Here is a 19,706-nt window from a genome sequence, read left to right as displayed (position 1 = left end):
TGACCATCATATAATGTCATCTCAGTTAACCTTGATATAACGTCATCCTAGTTAACCTTGATAAAATATCATCCCAGTTAACCTTGATATAATGTCATCCCTGTTAACCTTGACATTATGTCATTCCAGTTAACATTGATATAACGTCATCCTAGTTAACCTTGATAAAATATCATCCCTGTTAACCTTGACATAATGTCATCCCAGTTAACCTTGATATAATGTCATCTCAGTTAACCTTGATATAATATTATTCCAGTTAACCTTGATATAATGTTATCCCAGTTAACCTTGATATAATACCATCCCAGTTAACCCTTGATAAAATGTCATCCCAGTTAACACTTGATATAATACCATCCCAGTTAACCTTGTAAAACCATGGTACAATTGACTTGAGATGTAAAGAACATTTGATTATTCAATACAAACAATTATCAGAACCACTATACACTGGCTGCAAACTTCTTATTTGTATAACAATCATAAATCAGCTGTGTCCATTGACCCCAAAGTACCGATATACTGCCAAAAAATTTCAAAACACATTAGCTTATCTTCTAATTCTAACAGTTCATTGATCAGCAACATTTTAGAATCAGTATGATTTTTTCTTTATCAACGTTAACATGATTATTTTACAAACTTGTTTTTCATGTGCAGGCCTATGTTGACTCAGATGATGAAGATGATGATGACGACAAAGATAAGGTGAGAAAAGTTTTTATACATAATAATGTTACACATGTACAGTACTGTTGATTGTTGTGTTTAGTTAAAGCAATCAGGACCTGTGTTATAGAAATGTGGTAATGGTTGTTGCAATATGGACCAATCAGAGATTTGCTTACAACATCAGGTTATTGGACAGTTCAAAGGTCAAATCAGTGGTTAGTAGACAGTGAGTATAGTATTAACCAGAAAGAGAGATTGTTTGCTCTGTGTAATCCTAGGCAATCATAGATATTATCCTTATGGAGCATACAGGTAAGTCATATGTGATGTGTCTTAAGGTGATAATGACTTCCTGGTGTTTGGGCTGTCATTAATGGAATAGTTTGTATCAATGCATAAGTTTTTGAAAATGAAATCTATATGTTGATTTACAAATGTAATATTTTTTTCAAAATGCGAAAATGTACCCCCCAAGAATGTGCACTCTTTATTCTCATTAAGTATAAAAACTATTGTCAACAGATCATTGATTTTTCTTTGCAGTCGGCAATATTTTCAACAAGTAAAATACGCAGTTGGTTTTCCATGCAACTCAGTAAAACCCACCACCAATCTGTGATTACAAGCAATTTTTTTAGTGTGATACCTGAAATATACCAAGTGTGTTATCCTGTGTTGGTTGGATTGTTTGTTATAAATTCAAGTTATGAGATATTTATCTACTGAAAAACTTGGCAATTAGAGACATCTCTTTGTTGTTGACCAGTCAGTGTTTCATTTATGGTTGAATTTATTCATTATATATTGGAGTTAACTGAATTTTTGTGGGTTTTTTTTTTTTTTTTTTTTGTATATGTATATATATTTCCAGACATGAATTAGAATGCGCCTATCCAAAAGCAATGTGTTTGTTTGAACTTGCATCATTCTCATTGTACGTACAATTTTGTGGAGGCTGTATTCTTTACAGATGCTGGCTATGTTTTTATCAAAATTGTTTTTTATGATAAGGGTGTATAGGGGTTTCAGTGTAAGGGATATTACTCCATAGTGAAGAGAGCTTCCACAAAATTAATCCCACCAGATTGAATCCTCATAATGCATGACAAGCTATAAGAATGACAGAATGCTATATTTGCTGTTGTTGGTTGTTACCTCCCCTTAATATAGGAATGACTGAATGCCATATTTACTATTGTCAGTATTACCTCCCCTTAATAAGGACACTGTTGTATACCTGAACATGTTTTTATTTTTCATTTTGCACAACAGAAAAAGGTAATGCTTTGTTCTGTAAATCCCAGACACCTTGCCATGATAATGATTGATTTGCACGTTTTAAGCTGAATTTTTATTCTATCTTGTCTGCCTGGTATCATCTTAGCCTTACCCAACCTACCTCTCTTGTTTTTATATGTGTGTGTACTTACTTGTAGTGATGTTTACTTACTTTCACACATGCATATAGTTTGTATTCATGTGAGTGTTCTATACCTATACATACATAGGCACATGCTTTACATTTAACACTGAACATTTATTTACCCTTCAGCTGATGAACATACAGGTGTGTATTAAATAACAGGTGTTTATTACCTAGCTGACACTCATACAGGCGTTTATTACCTAGCTGACACTCATACAGGCATTTTATTACCTAGCTGACACTCATACAGGCGTTTATTACCTAGCTGACACTCATACAGGCGTTTATTACCTAGCTGACACTCATACAGGCGTTTATTACCTAGCTGACACTCATACAAGCGTTTATTACCTAGCTGACACTCATACAGGCGTTTATTACCTAGCTGACACCCATACTGGTGTTAATTACATACCTGACATCCATACAGATGTTATTGCATATACAATAAGTGTTTACAAAAGCGATACTCATACAAGTGTTAATTACATACCTGCTACACCTACAGGTGTAATTTTGCTAACACCCATACAAGTGTTAATTACATACCTGTTACAAATACAGGTGTTAATTAGCTACGCGACACCCATACAAGTGTTAAGTACATACCTGTTACAAATACAGGTGTTAATTAGCTACGCGACACCCATACAAGTGTTAAGTACATACCTGTTACAAATACAGGTGTTAATTAGCTACGCGACACCCATAAAAGTGTTAAGTACATACCTGTTACAAATACAGGTGTTAATTAGCTACGTGACACCCATACAAGTGTTAATTACATACCTGTTACAAATACAGGTGTTTATTAGCTACGTGACAACCATACCAATGTTAATTACCTACCTGACAACTCTTTTTTCTATACTTCCACAATTCTATACATACTATTTGTTCAATAGAAACATCCTAAAATATTATTGGAAAAGGAGTAAATAAATAGGCTTTACTGTGGCTTGAATTTTTGAGCACCCTCTATTTTCTTGGAAATTCCAAAAATTTGGCAGCTGTGACAGGAACAGTTTCCTATCTACTGTAATTGATGTGTAGTAAGTGTAGTTTAGTATAATTATGGCAGAAGTGCTTGTTAAGAAGTCTCCGAGAAACAAAAATGTGAACAACCACCAGATTACAAAGACACATATATAGTATTGATTCTCAGCTAGAGTTATGATAAAAACATAAAATTGATGCAGTTTTTCTTTTACTTTATTATGTTTCCTCTGAGAAAATCTGTTTCTTATTAGTAATTCTACATTATATACCTCTAAATATGTAAATCAATCAAAGATATTTTCAACATCCTTACCTAATGTAAACCTGTGTTATTTTTGTAGGCATGCTTGCTGGTCACCTATGTTAATAACATCATCACATGTGGCCTATATTTTCTTCCATATTTGGACGTGTATTTGAAGTGTATCTTTGTGTATATGTTTATACACTGGTGAAGGATTTACCATCCTAAGTGTATTTTCTCTATTACAAATTTCTAGTGTATTTCTAGCTGTCACAAAGTTCAATTTATTTTTATAACTGCAAATTGAAAGAAATATTTTGATATTGAATACTCTCTTCATAATCAAGTGTTAAAGCAATTTCATTTTAATTTGATTATTTTTGGAATCTGAAAAGGCTTGGACAACACACATTGTCTATTTCAGTAAATTCTATTAAAGTAATATCTAAAATTCATTGATAGCAGTGAATGTTTTTTGTAGTGTACTTAAAAGGAACTATCTTAAAATGTTACCATTAAATGAATTATTTTGTTCAATTATTGAAAAATGTTTTAAATTGCTACTTCATCTTCTCCAGAACAAAAAACAGGATAAGGTAAACTGTCACATAATTGGGAAACTGTAAAAGCATGTTTCACAATGAAAAGTTTTATTTTAATATTTATATTTTAAAATATCCACCTGGTATATATCTATGTTTCTAATTATATAAAAAAAACTTATTTTCTTTATCAAAAAGATTACATTTAATTATTTGGTACTTTGTCTCCACTTTTTTGTGTAATCTATGTTCTTGAAAGTCATAGTGATACTGGTAACTACAATCTTGTTTAGTAATCAATAGATATAGATGTTAAGGTCCTAAAGATTTCCATTACTAGTTCGCTAATGGGAAAACCAGTGGGGACTATAGTTTTTCTTTCCGTTCATCTGTACGTCCAATTGTCCGTCCCCATGTCTGTGAAAGTTTGGCAGCACTCTAGCAGCTTCTCATCAAACTTCACACGCTTATTAAGCATCAAATTATATTTGACAAGTTTGAGTTTCAAGGTTGTTGGGACAAGGTTAAGGTCACTGTTACTGTTTTTAGTAAATTCATAAATCAATACAGTGTAATAGCTTATAGGGGACAAGTATTGCTTCAACAATACTCAATATATACTTACACAACCTCAGGTGAAGATTTGAGGTGCGTGGTTCAACACTGTCACCTGTAGTGGTTTTTGTTTCCTAGGAAGCTGAGAAACAGACTGGTCTGACTGACATGCTTGTGTCTTTGGCAAGACACTTTACACAAATCACCAGTATTCTTGATGACATGTGATGGGCCTTTTGTATATTGTTCAGTGAGGTAGCTACTAGCTACTTTATAAGGAGACCTGGCCTCATTATGACCTTGGGTTTGGGGAAGACAGTAAACCCCAGCCAACAAATCAATAACATCTTGCCTGTGGGAGGTTGTTATTTTACATACACTACATATTGATCTTTCATATGAGCACATTGATAAAAACTATTAATGGTTGTATCTAAAACAACTTTCCTTTCACACCTTTAGAGGATTCTCTGGCTGCTTTTCATCAATTACCATGAGCCTACCAGACATAATCAGCCTCCTTAGTGTCATGTCCAGCATACTCATTTACAGCTTATTTGAAAAAAAAGTGACATCCAATCACACATTTTCAAGCCTTGCAGGTGAATTGCATGATGATGGCAACAAAGCTTGAAAACATTAGTGATTGTGGAATTTTGTTTGCCATGTTAGTATTTTGTTTATATAAATGTACGATTTCTCATATTTATTTATATATATATATATCATACATGTTAATATTAGTATTCAATATTTTATAATCTCTTTACCTAACAATCAGGAATGCCTTTTTTAGAAGGTTTTTCTATACTTTTATTCAAGTTTTTACAATATCAGCACAGGAATCGGTCATGAATTCCATCAGGTTAATTGATCAATATGGAAAGTACACAAAAGTGCTACCCAGACATACAAATAGGTGGCATGGTAGTGATTAATGTAGAAAGGGCTGAAAAAGTCTTCATTGCTCACATTACTTAGAAAGAGGATTATTAATATTACATAACCCTCACAAATCTCCCTTAAATGTGAACACAGTAGTCGATGAGTGTTTGATGTGTCTATTTCTCCTCCAATTTTTTATACCTTAGATGGTTTTCATCATCGTCTCTCATCAATAAATACTGTTCCTGAAAGCATCCCGTCTTTTCTTTGTAAAGACCCTAATTCTGGCCTACCCTCCTCAGCCTGAAGTACTTATATACCGGTATATAGATAATAGTTTTGTTGATATATCAGAGGATATCATCCCCAGTTAAAAGTAAGATCTGAAGCATTTGGACCTGATGTGGTAGTTCACAAACAGAAATCTCCATAGCTCCTGAAACAGAAATCTCCATTGCTCCTGAAACAGAAATCTCCATTGCTCCTGAAACAGAAATCTTCTTTGCTGAAATCTCCATTGCTCCCGAATTAGAAATCTCCATTGCTCCTGAATTAGAAATCTCCATTGCTCCTGAAACAGAAATCTCCATTGCTCCTGAAACAGAAATCTCCATTGCTCCTGAAACAGAAATCTCCATTGCTCCTGAAATCTCCATTGCTCCTGAATTAGAAATCTCCATTGCTCCTGAAACAGAAATCTTCATTGCTCCTTAAACAGAAATCTCCATTGCTCCTTAAACAGAAATCTTCATTGCTCCTTAAACAGAAATCTTCATTTCTCTACAAAATGAAATCTTCATTGATCTTGAGGCAGTAATCTTCATTTCTCTTTAAACAGAAATCTTCACTGTTCTTTAAACTGAAATCTTCATTGCTCCTGAATTAGAAATCTTCCTTGCTCCTGAAACAGACATCTCCATTGCCCTGAAACAAATCTTCATTGCTCTTGAGGCAGTAATCTTCATTTCTCTTTAAACAGAAATCTTCGCTGTTCTTTAAACAGAAATCTTCACTGCTCTTAAAACAGAAATCTTCATTTCTATTTAAAAGCAATGATATAACCAAAACTGGTCAGGATGACTGAGATTTGAGGGGGGATGATATTTCTTCTTTCAACACAGTAGTGTGTTACATTGTTTCTTAATCAGTTCTCTTTTTACCTGAAGTTGTTTTTATAAGTCTTTTGAAATTGATGCATGCATATAACTTTTTTTATTTATCTCTGGCATCAAATGTCATTATAATCGCTCTAGGTGTAAAGAATTATTGTATTACTAGAATATGGTAATTTATGGTATTTTTCTAAATGATAGGTAAAGCTGTATTACCATACAATTTCAATGAAAGGTACATCACACCACTTCAATTATTTATTTTCTGAAATCTCAGCCATTTTTATTTAGAAACAAACCAGGATAATTGCTTTATAAAAGTATTGTGTAATGTGTATAATGTCTGTTTTATTTCATGATCAGTATTTAATCATTTCTCTTTATGGTTGGTTATAAACACATCCTAGGTTTGTGATACCAGCTTATTGTTAATGACTAGGAGATAAATGTTATGAAAGAAACCATTTTTTTGGGGGGGATGGGGGGTGGGGAGGAACAGGGTTGTATTTAAATAAAGAAAGTTTATGCCTAAAGAAATCAAATTGACTTAACCTTTTGTTAAGACCAGTATTTCTAAATAAGATTTAAACTGCATGAGATAACATTATATATAATATTGAAACTAAATTAATTTTTGTTGTCTGTGAAAAATGTATACCAGAATCATTATGTCATTGGATGACATGTGGTCATTTTTCAGTGTACTTCTTGTAGTGTGGATTTGTGTCCCAAATGTTGAAATGTATGATACAGTTATCTCAGGATCATGTCCCCTTGTTTTCTCAGGAGGAGAAGAAGAGCTTTAAGGAGAAATTACATGCAATACAAGAGGTCTGTCTACAAGTGCAACAAGGCATGGACATGGCAGCCTCCTTAGGTGAACGAGTCAAAAAGTAAGTCCTTATTTGTGTTTCCAAATGCTTATAAAACATTTGCTTTTTAATTACAGTTGTTTTATCTCTTTGGCTATGTAGATAAATGTTTCTTTTCAACATAAACTCTTGTATACCATCCTTGTTTGCATTCTGTAGACTGACAATGTCTGCTTTGTTACAGTACATTCAACTGGACGGTGCCCTGGCTTTCCATGTTAGCTGTGATAGCCCTGACAATTGGTGTGATTGTGCTATATTCCATCCCTCTTCGTTTCCTCATACTGGCCTGGGGTAAGTCTCGTTGTGCTGTACTCCATCCCTTCTCATTTCCTCATACTGGCCTGGGGTAAGTCTCGTTGTTCTGTACTCCATCCCTCTTCGTTTCCTCATACTGGCCTGGGGTAAGTCTCGTTGTGCTGTACTCCATCCCTCTTCGTTTCCTCATACTGGCCTGGAGTAAGTCTCATTGTGCTATACTCCATCCCTCTTCGTTTCCTCAAATTGACCTTGATGATGCCTCATCATTGAATCTTCTGATCAAACCTTTTTAGGGATATATGCCACACATACTGTAAACCACTTATATTTCATGTGGGATTTATTTTCACATAAATATGCACGGAGAATCAATCACAAATTCAAATCCCTGGCGATTGTTTGTATGAAATAACTTTTGATGCCAGCCATGCTGATTCAGTCATCAATATTGTAGTCCATATATCTAACAGCCCATCATTCCTGAGTTTAAAATCATTTCTAGAAAACCGGTCGCAAAATCATGTATTTGTGAATATGTCTGTAGAGAAAAAAATTCACTTAATATAAGTCCAGATAAAAAAGCCTGAACCCATGGGATTTTGTCTCTCTGGGAGGTAAATAGCCCAAACCCATGGGATTTTGTCTCTCTGGGAGGTAAATAGCCCGAACCCATGGGATTTTGTCTCTCTGGGAGGTAAATAGCCCGAACCCATGGGATTTTGTCTCTCTGGAAAGTAAATAGCCCGAACCCATGGGATTTTGTCTCTCTGGGAGGTAAATAGCCCGAACCCATGGGATTTTGTCTCTCTGGGAGGTAAATAGCCCGAACCCATGGGATTTTGTCTCTCTGGGAAGTGTGTTTGAGAATTTTAGATAACAACATATATATTCAACCATCTTTCAGAGATTAAAATTCTTTTTTATAAGGGTAGAGTTAAAAATTTTAATAAAGCAAATTTTCATTTTTCTCTGTTAGTGTGAGCTCACTGCTTGTAGTTTGTGTACTGGTTCATTTGTATAAATGGGTATCACACCTTTACCTGAGTCCATGAAATAAAGAAATATCTCTCTCTGCACAGATCTTAATATTTCAAAATTGTGTGACATTAGATAAACAAATATTCTACATGACAGGTATCAACAAGTTTACGAAGAAACTCAGAGCCCCTAATGCCATTCCAAACAATGAACTCCTGGATTTCCTGTCTCGAGTACCCTCTGACAGTGAATTGGTAAGTGACAGAGTCCATCCTCTGCCTATTTTGGGTGCCTTTAGAGAGAATTTGTAAGTGATACAGTCCATCCTCTGCCTATTTTGCATACCTTCAGAGAGAATTTGTAAGTGATACAATGCCTGTCTTGAATACCCTCAGACAGTGAATCCTGGGGCATTTGGTTATTTGAATTGCACACAAATGCTAACAGAATTAGTAATTCTTCTATCTATCTAAGTTCTGAATCATAATTTGATAAAACAGCTTTTCTCATATCCATTCAGGTGATTAAGTGAAGACCAATGCTTCAAGTGATTGTTTATTTACAGGATCTTTCATAAGTCATTGTTGTGGTTTTCTTTCCAGGTACAATACCGAGAACTACGCCCTGACGCTCAGTCAATGTCAAAGAAATCCAAACAAGCGTAGCAAGATTCATGTAAAGCCATGTTTGGTAAAAAGATGGTAGACAGTGTTGCCTTCATTGCATAATTGCACCAACTCTGGTGATATAAAACATTGCTGAAGCAGACTTTGGTGATATGTCAAGGTCATCAGAATGCACTGATACACTGCTGATCTCTGTCACACCCAGAAGTACACTGAAGACAGGCTCAAGGTCGCTTCCATCAATGATGACCAGGATATGGTCAAAACCAGTCGGCTGATGTTTTGGTTGTGCTGAGACTAAATTTTGTGAAGAGATCTGTGGTCTGTTGTTGGAAAAATTTGGAAGAGGAACATATCAGGAAGATAGTTATAAACTATCACTGATCATACTTGGATCAATTACCATGACAACGGTAGTAAAGTTGACATTGATACTAGTTACCATGGTGATGGTAGCAGCATTTAAAAATGGATGTTACCTTGGTGATATGGTTTCTTTTCTTCGTTGGTGATATTATCACCATTTCTGAGGCAGCTGTATTTTTTCTTACTTTTAGTCCCTAATCTTACCCACAGGGTCATACTCATCATCCCAATTACTGTTGACTCAGACTACATGGCAGTTCTACCATATTATACTATTGTTATACTGCAGGTGGGCAATGGTCCATCGCTTCCTTTGAGATCCACTATGTATCTCCTTTGGAGATGGAAAAAGAAACTGAAGTTTAGTTGCTGTGGAGACAGATGGCCTCATTTTCACTGGAGCTTTTGTTTCTTGTTCAGAAACTGTGGATTGAAGTGTTTTGATATTTGTACAGTTTTCAAAACGACAATTTGATCAACTAGTTTTTGTAGAGGAGTTTTTGAAATATCCTCTTGTGTTAAACTGGGTTTGGTGGGTAAAATATTTGATAGCCTTCAAACCCAGTTAGATATTCACACTTTCGCACTGCTGACATTTTCGGTGAATATTAACAGGTGCACACATGTGTTACACCAGAGAGGAGGAGGAGGTATCTGTTTCATTAAAGACACAGATGTGCTGAGGAGATCCAGGCTACATTACATCCTATGCCACACATCAATATTCCAGTTGTTTTGGCGGATAAATCACAGATTTACATTCCGTATGCAAGGAGAAGAGAATCTCACCTGTTCTTGATGTGTATAATTTTAAACAATCAACATTTACATTATAATGTTTATTTTTCATTGTTATCAAACCATGCAAGATTTTGGTAGAATATTTCTGTATGTATGTTAACAGATATATTAGTTTATGTATGAAATCCATGCCTTATCATTTGTTTACCTTTGAATGTCTCACTGACTATAGATATACATTATCAGAAATCTCATAATATTTTGAAGCTTCTCAAAGCTTTTGATCTGTGTATGAATCTTTGTAATCAGTTGTCCTCACTAGAACATGTCAACTAAACATACTTAAAATAAATACTGTAAATTCATGTATTTTCATGGGGTTAAATTTTTGTGGTTTTCAAAATAAAAGACCAGTAGTCTATTTCATGGACACTTGATTTGGTAGAAGACTCTAACTCAGTAACTCTACTTATACTCATCTCAACCGTTCCTGGAGATGTTAATTTGTGTATTTAGAGTACCCACAGGATCAGTGAAAATAAATCCCCATGAAAATTAATGATTATTCAGTACCTTGACATCACCATCAGCAGATGTTGTTTTTCTTTTCGTTATCTTTGCTGATAGTTGTGATATTTGTCATTACCACATCCAAACACTGTGTGTAGTACTTTTGACATTATGAACTTTTTGCCTGAATGTTTATCAATAACACTACTTAAATCATTTTCCCCTCTTGTTTTCGATAAATAAAATCCAATTGACAAGGTCGAAATATAATGGTAATAATTTTGAATCTTTCACATTTATTTGATGCTCATTCATTTTCTCATGAAAACAATTGGACAGTATTTTCTTAGATGAATGTGATGTTATTAACAGTTAGTCAGGTTTGAGGTAATCAGGCAAGATTCTCATGACAAATTCTCTGTCTGCTTAATTGGACCCATTTTGATTTTATTTAAATTCAGAATTACACACTGAAGAAAAAAGAAAAGTTTGGTTTTTTTCTTTAATTTATATAAATCTATGTTCTCTTAAATTATATTTACATTCACAAAGCAATAAACAACTTTTCATTAAACTTTTGTTGATACTGACAAACTCGGATTTATATGGACCAGATCTGATAATAAATAAATTTAACTTATTTTGCAATTGTTGTAAAATAAATAATTTCAACTTATACTAATCACTCTCGTTAGCCCTGATGTAAGCGTGTGAGGGGTCATTTCACGTCCATTCAAGGAGTCGAACCACGACGGCTAGGTGAAAGGCATGTGCATTACCACTGTGCCACCCGACCACCCCAAGATCTGATTTATAGCTAGGGGTTATTTTCTCAATGTTATTACAGAACAGGCAATTACAACTGTTTACACAATTAGTAATGTGAAAGGGAAAATAAACTGATTTATTTACAACTATCTTAATCCCTGCTAAAAATACCAATACTCTTGTCTTCAACATCCCAGGCAGGATTTTTATCCTAACTGAACTAAAAGTTAGGTTCTGACTTTTAAGTCATATACTTTCATAGGTGTGGTCTACCAGTTGAAAAGTGTGTTGTTACAGGAGTGTCTGGTCGAAAAGTATTTAACATTGGTGTGGTTTCAGAAGTGTGTAGTTGAAAATAATGTAACATCAATGTGAGAACTTTTGGTGTTCTGTTGAAAAGTATTTAATGTCAGTATGGTTACAGGAGTGTCTAATTGAAAAGCATTTAACATCAGCGTGATTACACTTGGTGTCCAGTTGAAAAGTAACCAAGATGGATTAGCTACTGTTGATTATCTGAATGTAGCAATATTGATATTTTCAGTAATTTTGCTACATCATTAAATAACACAGATATTTGTTAGAAAATGACATATAATCTCCTTTGCTCAATATCACTTTGTACATGGTATCTTCAAATGTCTGTGATGTCATATTAAGTTTTTAAAACACTTCTACATGCATAGAAATATATATATCATATTATGCTATCACAGTTACTCTGCAACCAGCACAAGGAGCAAACCAATTACTTCTTGCTCAAAGTCAGGGGTTGCGCTTATTACACTACATTGAAATTGGATTAGTTAACAGCAATATTTTGGAGTGGGCTTGTTACCAGGCATGGGCTTATTGTCTGATAAAAACGCTAACTACTTGTCTTTCTTACTGTCATGATACCTTAAGTTCAATAAAGGCATAAAACAGCCTATGAATTATCAGGACTTTATTAAGAAAAGATACTAGAACTGCGACCCTGTGAACATACATTGACAATGACAAATATTTTATGAAAATACCATATCGTTAGACTTGGATGAGTTTAAGTGTATATGTTTGTAGTATCTAGTGCTATACCCTGTGATATGTCTGTTTTTCCGTCCTCATCCATATAGTCTGCTAGTCCTTATCTTGGGCGTATTGTCAGCCAACTATTGTTTCATTAAGATGACCAGCTGAGCAGGTTTTATTTATCAATATCATAAATATGCATTTTATTTTGTTGGTACAAATGTATAACTTAATTGTTATTTGTGTATGTATTAAGTTATCATAGTTTATCTTTATTAGAACATATCCTGATTTTGTTTATAAACTTGATGAAGTTAGGAGTCACTAGTTTCAGATTTTTTTATTTATTTTTATTTCAAAAATGTTATAAACAGAAATATAGATAGTTTCTTGTAAAACTTTATTTGTACTTCGATGTTTTTTACTCTTGCTGAAATTTGAAATGTATTTAATTTTCAGATTAATTTCTTTATGTTTTTTTTAAGCCCATGAAAGAAACTCCTCAACAACTTGGTTTTATTCACATTCCTTATTGTTGCCATTGGAAACAGTTGTTGGAGCTAAGGAAATCCTTTTAGGAATATTTTCTTGAACTCAAAGAATGCTTTCCAATTTTTTTTCAGTAATAGGAAAGTGAATTGAATGAATCTCATCACATTTTGGAATTAATGAAACTAGGACTTTTGACTTCTGAAATGATTAGAACATCACATTGATACTCATATCCTGTACTTATAAATGTCTATTTATGTTCCCTATACTGTAGGGTATCTTAGATACAAAGTCAAATTACATTACCTATGATGTATATCTTATGTGTTCACCTGTCAAATTCAGTGTATACGAAATACCTTATGAGATTTTAGTGCAAAAGAGTAGAAAATTGCAAAAAGCATAATTTATTTCTAAAATGCCTGCAATGTTGTCATGATAAACTCCAATTCAACCATTTTATTATAGGATCGAATTACATTTACTTAGTCTGACAAGGCACTGATATAACAGGTGACTTTGATTGGTAGCTCTTCTGTTGGAAGACATTGTATTAAATTGTACTGTACATAACTCTGTACATTGGTGCATAGTAATGCTAACATTTTATCACTGCAAATTATATTACTGTACATTGTGATAAAGTAACATTACTGTACATTGAAATACCATATATTATACCTTGTAACATTGTATATTATACATTGTAATGCAGTATTATATACATTGTAACAGCATATATCGTACATAGTAACTTTTTATACTATACATTGTAATACTTTATAACACTGTACATTGTATAGTTCTAACAATGTCTTTTGGAATACATCCCTGTTTGTTTGACATTATGTCCTTTGGATTTTATTGTTACAAACTTTTTTATTTACTCATTACATGTAGCATTCTGTTACATTTTAGGTAAGCTGTTTGCGAGGAAGAGTTCCTTTTCATTATATTTTATATACAGTTGGACACTTTTCTTGAAGGCTTCCATCTTGGATTTTGCCACCTTAAGTACAGATGGGACCTTTCTCCAATCCATATGTAGGGTTCTCTTGATGATTGGTGTCATTAAGTGATTCATTCATATGTCAGTTATCACACCCTTCCAAGAGAGGAAAGAAGAATAGGGAAAAAAAGGAGAAAATAAAACCATTAAACCAACAATATGATGTCAGAATATCCCTCTGTGATCTTATGTTGATATCTTTTTTTCTTGACAGTTTTTTTTAATTACTACCAGAATCATTTTTTGATATTTCAATATCAGAAAGCTTTGGTGTTCTCCATTAAATCTTGTTGATTCTAATGTAAAAAATACTTTACTTGAAATAGAAGTAGATATGTAATGTGGTGATTCATGCCACACTGTCAACAATCGGCCAAAAGAATTCCAGTGTGAAAAAAGAGTTAGGGGCGATCTCTACAAGTAGGTAGTGCTGCATACTACAACAGGATCTGTTTTACTCATAACGTACTCTTAATACATAAAAAAGGCTATGGCTGTGAAATATATTAAGGTTTATGTGCTAAATACTATACTGTTCCTGTTACAGAATTCAGAAGAAAAAAGAAATATTCTGTTGCTCTGTATACAGAAAAGTGGATAGAAACCACTATCATCAACTTCAATACATTTGTTTTTATTAGATAAGTTTTAATGTATAAACACAAAATTTCCTACATAAATTTCAGATTTCAATATCATAACTAGAAGTTCAAAATATTAGCTGAAAATTTATTTTAGTGAACAATCATGTTTATTTCTTTTATCAATCATCCCAATTTTTAATTGAGCAACAATCAAATGACCATTTTACAAGTTACTCGATCTGATATCTATACTTGTACATATTGTGTAAACAAAGTTCTTGCTCAAACCTAGATCTTAGTAACATATATTAGTAAAATAGATAATAATTATCCTGTACTATGTACGATGTATATAAATTTTATCACACTTTTTGTTAGGTCATTGGGTCATGGGTAATATGTTAGACAGGGTGCAGGTTATTTATCACATTCCAATCAAGAATATTTTGTGGTTTTATAATTGTTCAATGTTCACATTTTCATCATCTTATTCTCTGCTCCTTCCAAGTATGGCATGTAGAAGTCTTAATATTTAGATACAGGATTGGTGCTTAAAAATGATAGGTAGTGGGGAGGGGGTAAGGGTTTGTACAAGGAATATCAACTGTAAATAAATGCTCAATTGTTGCTATAAACTTCCACTGTTTCCATATCATAATGGGATGGTTACAATTAACTTAATTGAAACAAAGTTAAATTGAATTAAGGATAAATTGCATGTAAAATAAGTAGTGACTTTTCTGTTTTGATCGCAAAGTTAATGAAAGCAAATTGCAAATCAGAGAATATTTATTTTCAGACTACATAGACCAAAGTGTATGATTACATAACACAATACAATGTGTTATATATTTTAACACTACACCAGTTTGCTATAGGTAACGTTTAATAGGACAATATGATATTGAACAAGTTGCATACAATATAGTGCTGTGACATTAAATGATAACCATATGGTTTGCTATAAGCTCTCTTTTATTATCAGTATCTTTTCACAGATAGCGCGATCTGAAATTTCAAGAGTTTGAAAGCTTTTCCAGAGATCTATAAGAATGTTTACCTTCCAGTTGTTAGAAACATGAAACCATGCTTCCGTTTCTTTAAACATTTTTTTTTTCATTATTTTTTACCTTACCCAATTAAAATAATAACATTTGTTAATAATAGTATTTTCATCATGTAAATGATGAATTTTTACAAGTCCGAAAGTGTCAGTATTTATAAATGTGCTGAACAGCTTTTTAATATTCTTTGCACAGTTTTGGCTTGGTCTGCATTATTTTGGGTAGCATGAGGTGTTACTTTATAGAAATATTTCCCTTCTTGTGTTTCTAATATGTTTAAGTAAACTGTGGGGAGTTATATGTAGTGTTGTTTTTTGTACCAAATGCTCAATTTCGTGTCCCAGTCTGCTTCCCAATGACATGAGCTAGAAGTCTATTTATGTGTCCTGCAATGCACAGTGCAAGGGAAGCTATTCATACACTTTTGAAGAAGAAATAACACATTCTCTAAAAATACATAATAACAATGTGAATGTCTTGTTAAGTTTTAAGAGGTGTATACTGTATACAAATTTCATTTAAAGTAGTCCTATTTCTTGATATGGAATTTGCTAGGTAATTTTTGACTGAAAATATTTGAATTTAAAATGTTTTCCCAGTACAATAATAAAAATGCATTGAAAATGTTACTGTAAACTGCATTCCCGGATGTGATGTTAGGAGACACATGAAGCGCATGTAAGGTTACATCTATGTGACCACCATGTTTGTTACCATTGTTACTGTTCCTTGTTTTATTAACAATGCTGTTTTACTATATTGCACTTTTGTCATTATTTGTTCCTTTGAAGCATTGATATGACACTTTTTTTGCAGGGAAACTGACTTACAGTACATAATTTGACGAGAATTAAAATTCTCTTGACCAGAGTTTGTGTTCTAGTTTTCTTTTACACTTGTTTATTGGGTCACCTGAGATAAAGTCAGACATTGTCCATCTTGTGTTCAGGAACTTTATATATTTTCATTGTTTCATCTGGAAAACTCATTTCAATGAAATTCTGCAAACTTTTCACGGCCAAAATTCAACCGAAGTTGTAAATGATATGGTCTCCACCCTCTTGGGGCCAGGGCTAAAAGGGTCTAAAGGACTGAAATTAAAGAATCTTTCTCTCAATCCCCAATTATGTGAGAGTAAATGATATGGTCTCCACCCTCTTGGGGCCAGGGCTAAAAGGGTCTAAAGGACTGAAATTAAAAAATCTTTCTCTCAATCCCCAATTATGTGAGAGTAAATGATATGGTCTCCACCCTCTTGGGGCCAGGGCTGAAAGGGTCTAAAGGACTGAAATTAAAAAATCTTTCTCTCAATCCCCAATTATGTGAGAGTAAATGATATGGTCTCCACCCTCTTGGGGCCAGGGCTGAAAGGGTCTAAAGGACTGAAATTAAAAAATCTTTCTCTCAATCCCCAATTATGTGAGAGTAAATGATATGGTCTCCACCCTCTTGGGGCCAGGGCTGAAAGGGTCTAAAGGACTGAAATTAAAAAATCTTTCTCTCAATCCCCAATTATGTGAGAGTAAATGATATGGTCTCCACCCTCTTGGGGCCAGGGCTGAAAGGGTCTAAAGGACTGAAATTAAAAAATCTTTCTCTCAATCCCCAATTATGTGAGAGTAAATGATATGGTCTCCACCCTCTTGGGGCCAGGGCTGAAAGGGTCTAAAGGACTGAAATTAAAAAATCTTTCTCTCAATCCCCAATTATGTGAGAGTAAATGATATGGTCTCCACCCTCTTGGGGCCAGGGCTGAAAGGGTCTAAAGGACTGAAATTAAAAAATCTTTCTCTCAATCCCCAATTATGTGAGAGTAAATGATATGGTCTCCACCCTCTTGGGGCCAGGGCTGAAAGGGTCTAAAGGACTGAAATTAAAAAATCTTTCTCTCAATCCCCAATTATGTGAGAGTAAATGATATGGTCTCCACCCTCTTGGGGCCAGGGCTGAAAGGGTCTAAAGGACTGAAATTAAAAAATCTTTCTCTCAATCCCCAATTATGTGAGAGTAAATGATATGGTCTCCACCCTCTTGGGGCCAGGGCTGAAAGGGTCTAAAGGACTGAAATTAAAAAATCTTTCTCTCAATCCCCAATTATGTGAGAGTAAATGATATGGTCTCCACCCTCTTGGGGCCAGGGCTGAAAGGGTCTAAAGGACTGAAATTAAAAAATCTTTCTCTCAAAAATGTGAGAGTAAATGATATGGTCTCCACCCTTTGGGGCCAGGGCTGAAAGGGTCTAAAGGACTCTCTCAATCCCCAATTATGTGAGAGTAAATGATATGGTCTCCACCCTCTTGGGGCCAGGGCTGAAAGGGTCTAAAGGACTGAAATTAAAAAATCTAATCCCCAATTATGGTAAATGATATGGTCTCCACTGAAATTAAAAAAATTAAAAAATCTTTCTCTCAAAAATCTTTCAATCCCCAATTATGTGAGAGTAAATGATATGGTCTCCACCCTCTTGGGGCCAGGGCTGAAAGGGTCTAAAGGACTGAAATTAAAAAATCTTTCTCTCAATCCCCAATTATGTGAGAGTAAATGATATGGTCTCCACCCTCTTGGGGCCAGGGCTGAAAGGGTCTAAAGGACTGAAATTAAAAAATCTTTCTCTCAATCCCCAATTATGTGAGAGTAAATGATATGGTCTCCACCCTCTTGGGGCCAGGGCTGAAAGGGTCTAAAGGACTGAAATTAAAAAATCTTTCTCTCAATCCCCAATTATGTGAGAGTAAATGATATGGTCTCCACCCTCTTGGGGCCAGGGCTGAAAGGGTCTAAAGGACTAAAATTAAAAATCTTTCAATCCCCAATTATGTGAGAGTAAATGATATGGTCTCCACCCTCTTGGGGCCAGGGCTGAAAGGGTCTAAAGGACTGAAATTAAAAAATCTTTCTCTCAATCCCCAATTATGTGAGAGTAAATGATATGGTCTCCACCCTCTTGGGGCCAGGGCTGAAAGGGTCTAAAGGACTGAAATTAAAAAATCTTTCTCTCAATCCCCAATTATGTGAGAGTAAATGATATGGTCTCCACCCTCTTGGGGCCAGGGCTGAAAGGGTCTAAAGGACTGAAATTAAAAAATCTTTCTCTCAATCCCCAATTATGTGAGAGTAAATGATATGGTCTCCACCCTCTTGGGGCCAGGGCTGAAAGGGTCTAAAGGACTGAAATTAAAAAATCTTTCTCTCAATCCCCAATTATGTGAGAGTAAATGATATGGTCTCCACCCTCTTGGGGCCAGGGCTGAAAGGGTCTAAAGGACTAAAATTAAAAATCTTTCAATCCCCAATTATGTGAGAGTAAATGATATGGTCTCCACCCTCTTGGGGCCAGGGCTGAAAGGGTCTAAAGGACTGAAATTAAAAAATCTTTCTCTCAATCCCCAATTATGTGAGAGTAAATGATATGGTCTCCACCCTCTTGGGGCCAGGGCTGAAAGGGTCTAAAGGACTGAAATTAAAAAATCTTTCTCTCAATCCCCAATTATGTGAGAGTAAATGATATGGTCTCCACCCTCTTGGGGCCAGGGCTGAAAGGGTCTAAAGGACTAAAATTAAAAATCTTTCAATCCCCAATTATGTGAGAGTAAATGATATGGTCTCCACCCTCTTGGGGCCAGGGCTGAAAGGGTCTAAAGGACTGAAATTAAAAAATCTTTCTCTCAATCCCCAATTATGTGAGAGTAAATGATATGGTCTCCACCCTCTTGGGGCCAGGGCTGAAAGGGTCTAAAGGACTGAAATTAAAAAATCTTTCTCTCAATCCCCAATTATGTGAGAGTAAATGATATGGTCTCCACCCTCTTGGGGCCAGGGCTGAAAGGGTCTAAAGGACTGAAATTAAAAAATCTTTCTCTCAATCCCCAATTATGTGAGAGTAAATGATATGGTCTCCACCCTCTTGGGGCCAGGGCTGAAAGGGTCTAAAGGACTAAAATTAAAAATCTTTCAATCCCCAATTATGTGAGAGTAAATGATATGGT

General features: G+C 34.6%; 1 protein-coding gene across 1 annotated transcript in view; it reads left to right on the top strand.

The window, feature by feature from the left end:
- LOC132543278 (multiple C2 and transmembrane domain-containing protein 1-like) overlaps positions 1-11,816 on the top strand; it is a 57,874-nt gene extending 46,058 nt beyond the window's left edge. The window contains exons 15-19 of the mRNA XM_060206761.1: positions 664-720; positions 7,225-7,331; positions 7,495-7,604; positions 8,706-8,803; positions 9,152-11,816. Coding sequence (XP_060062744.1) covers positions 664-720; positions 7,225-7,331; positions 7,495-7,604; positions 8,706-8,803; positions 9,152-9,214 — 435 coding nt within the window. The 3' untranslated portion in view covers positions 9,215-11,816. The remainder of the gene's footprint in view (positions 1-663; positions 721-7,224; positions 7,332-7,494; positions 7,605-8,705; positions 8,804-9,151) is intronic.
- The last annotated feature ends 7,890 nt before the right edge of the window (positions 11,817-19,706 follow it).

Source organism: Ylistrum balloti, unplaced genomic scaffold, assembly GCF_031769215.1.
Source record: "Ylistrum balloti isolate Yb309-2 unplaced genomic scaffold, AGI_CSIRO_Ybal_v1 Utg369752, whole genome shotgun sequence".
In the NCBI taxonomy this organism is placed as follows: domain Eukaryota; kingdom Metazoa; phylum Mollusca; class Bivalvia; order Pectinida; family Pectinidae; genus Ylistrum; species Ylistrum balloti.
This window is presented reverse-complemented; position numbering and strand designations above follow the sequence as displayed.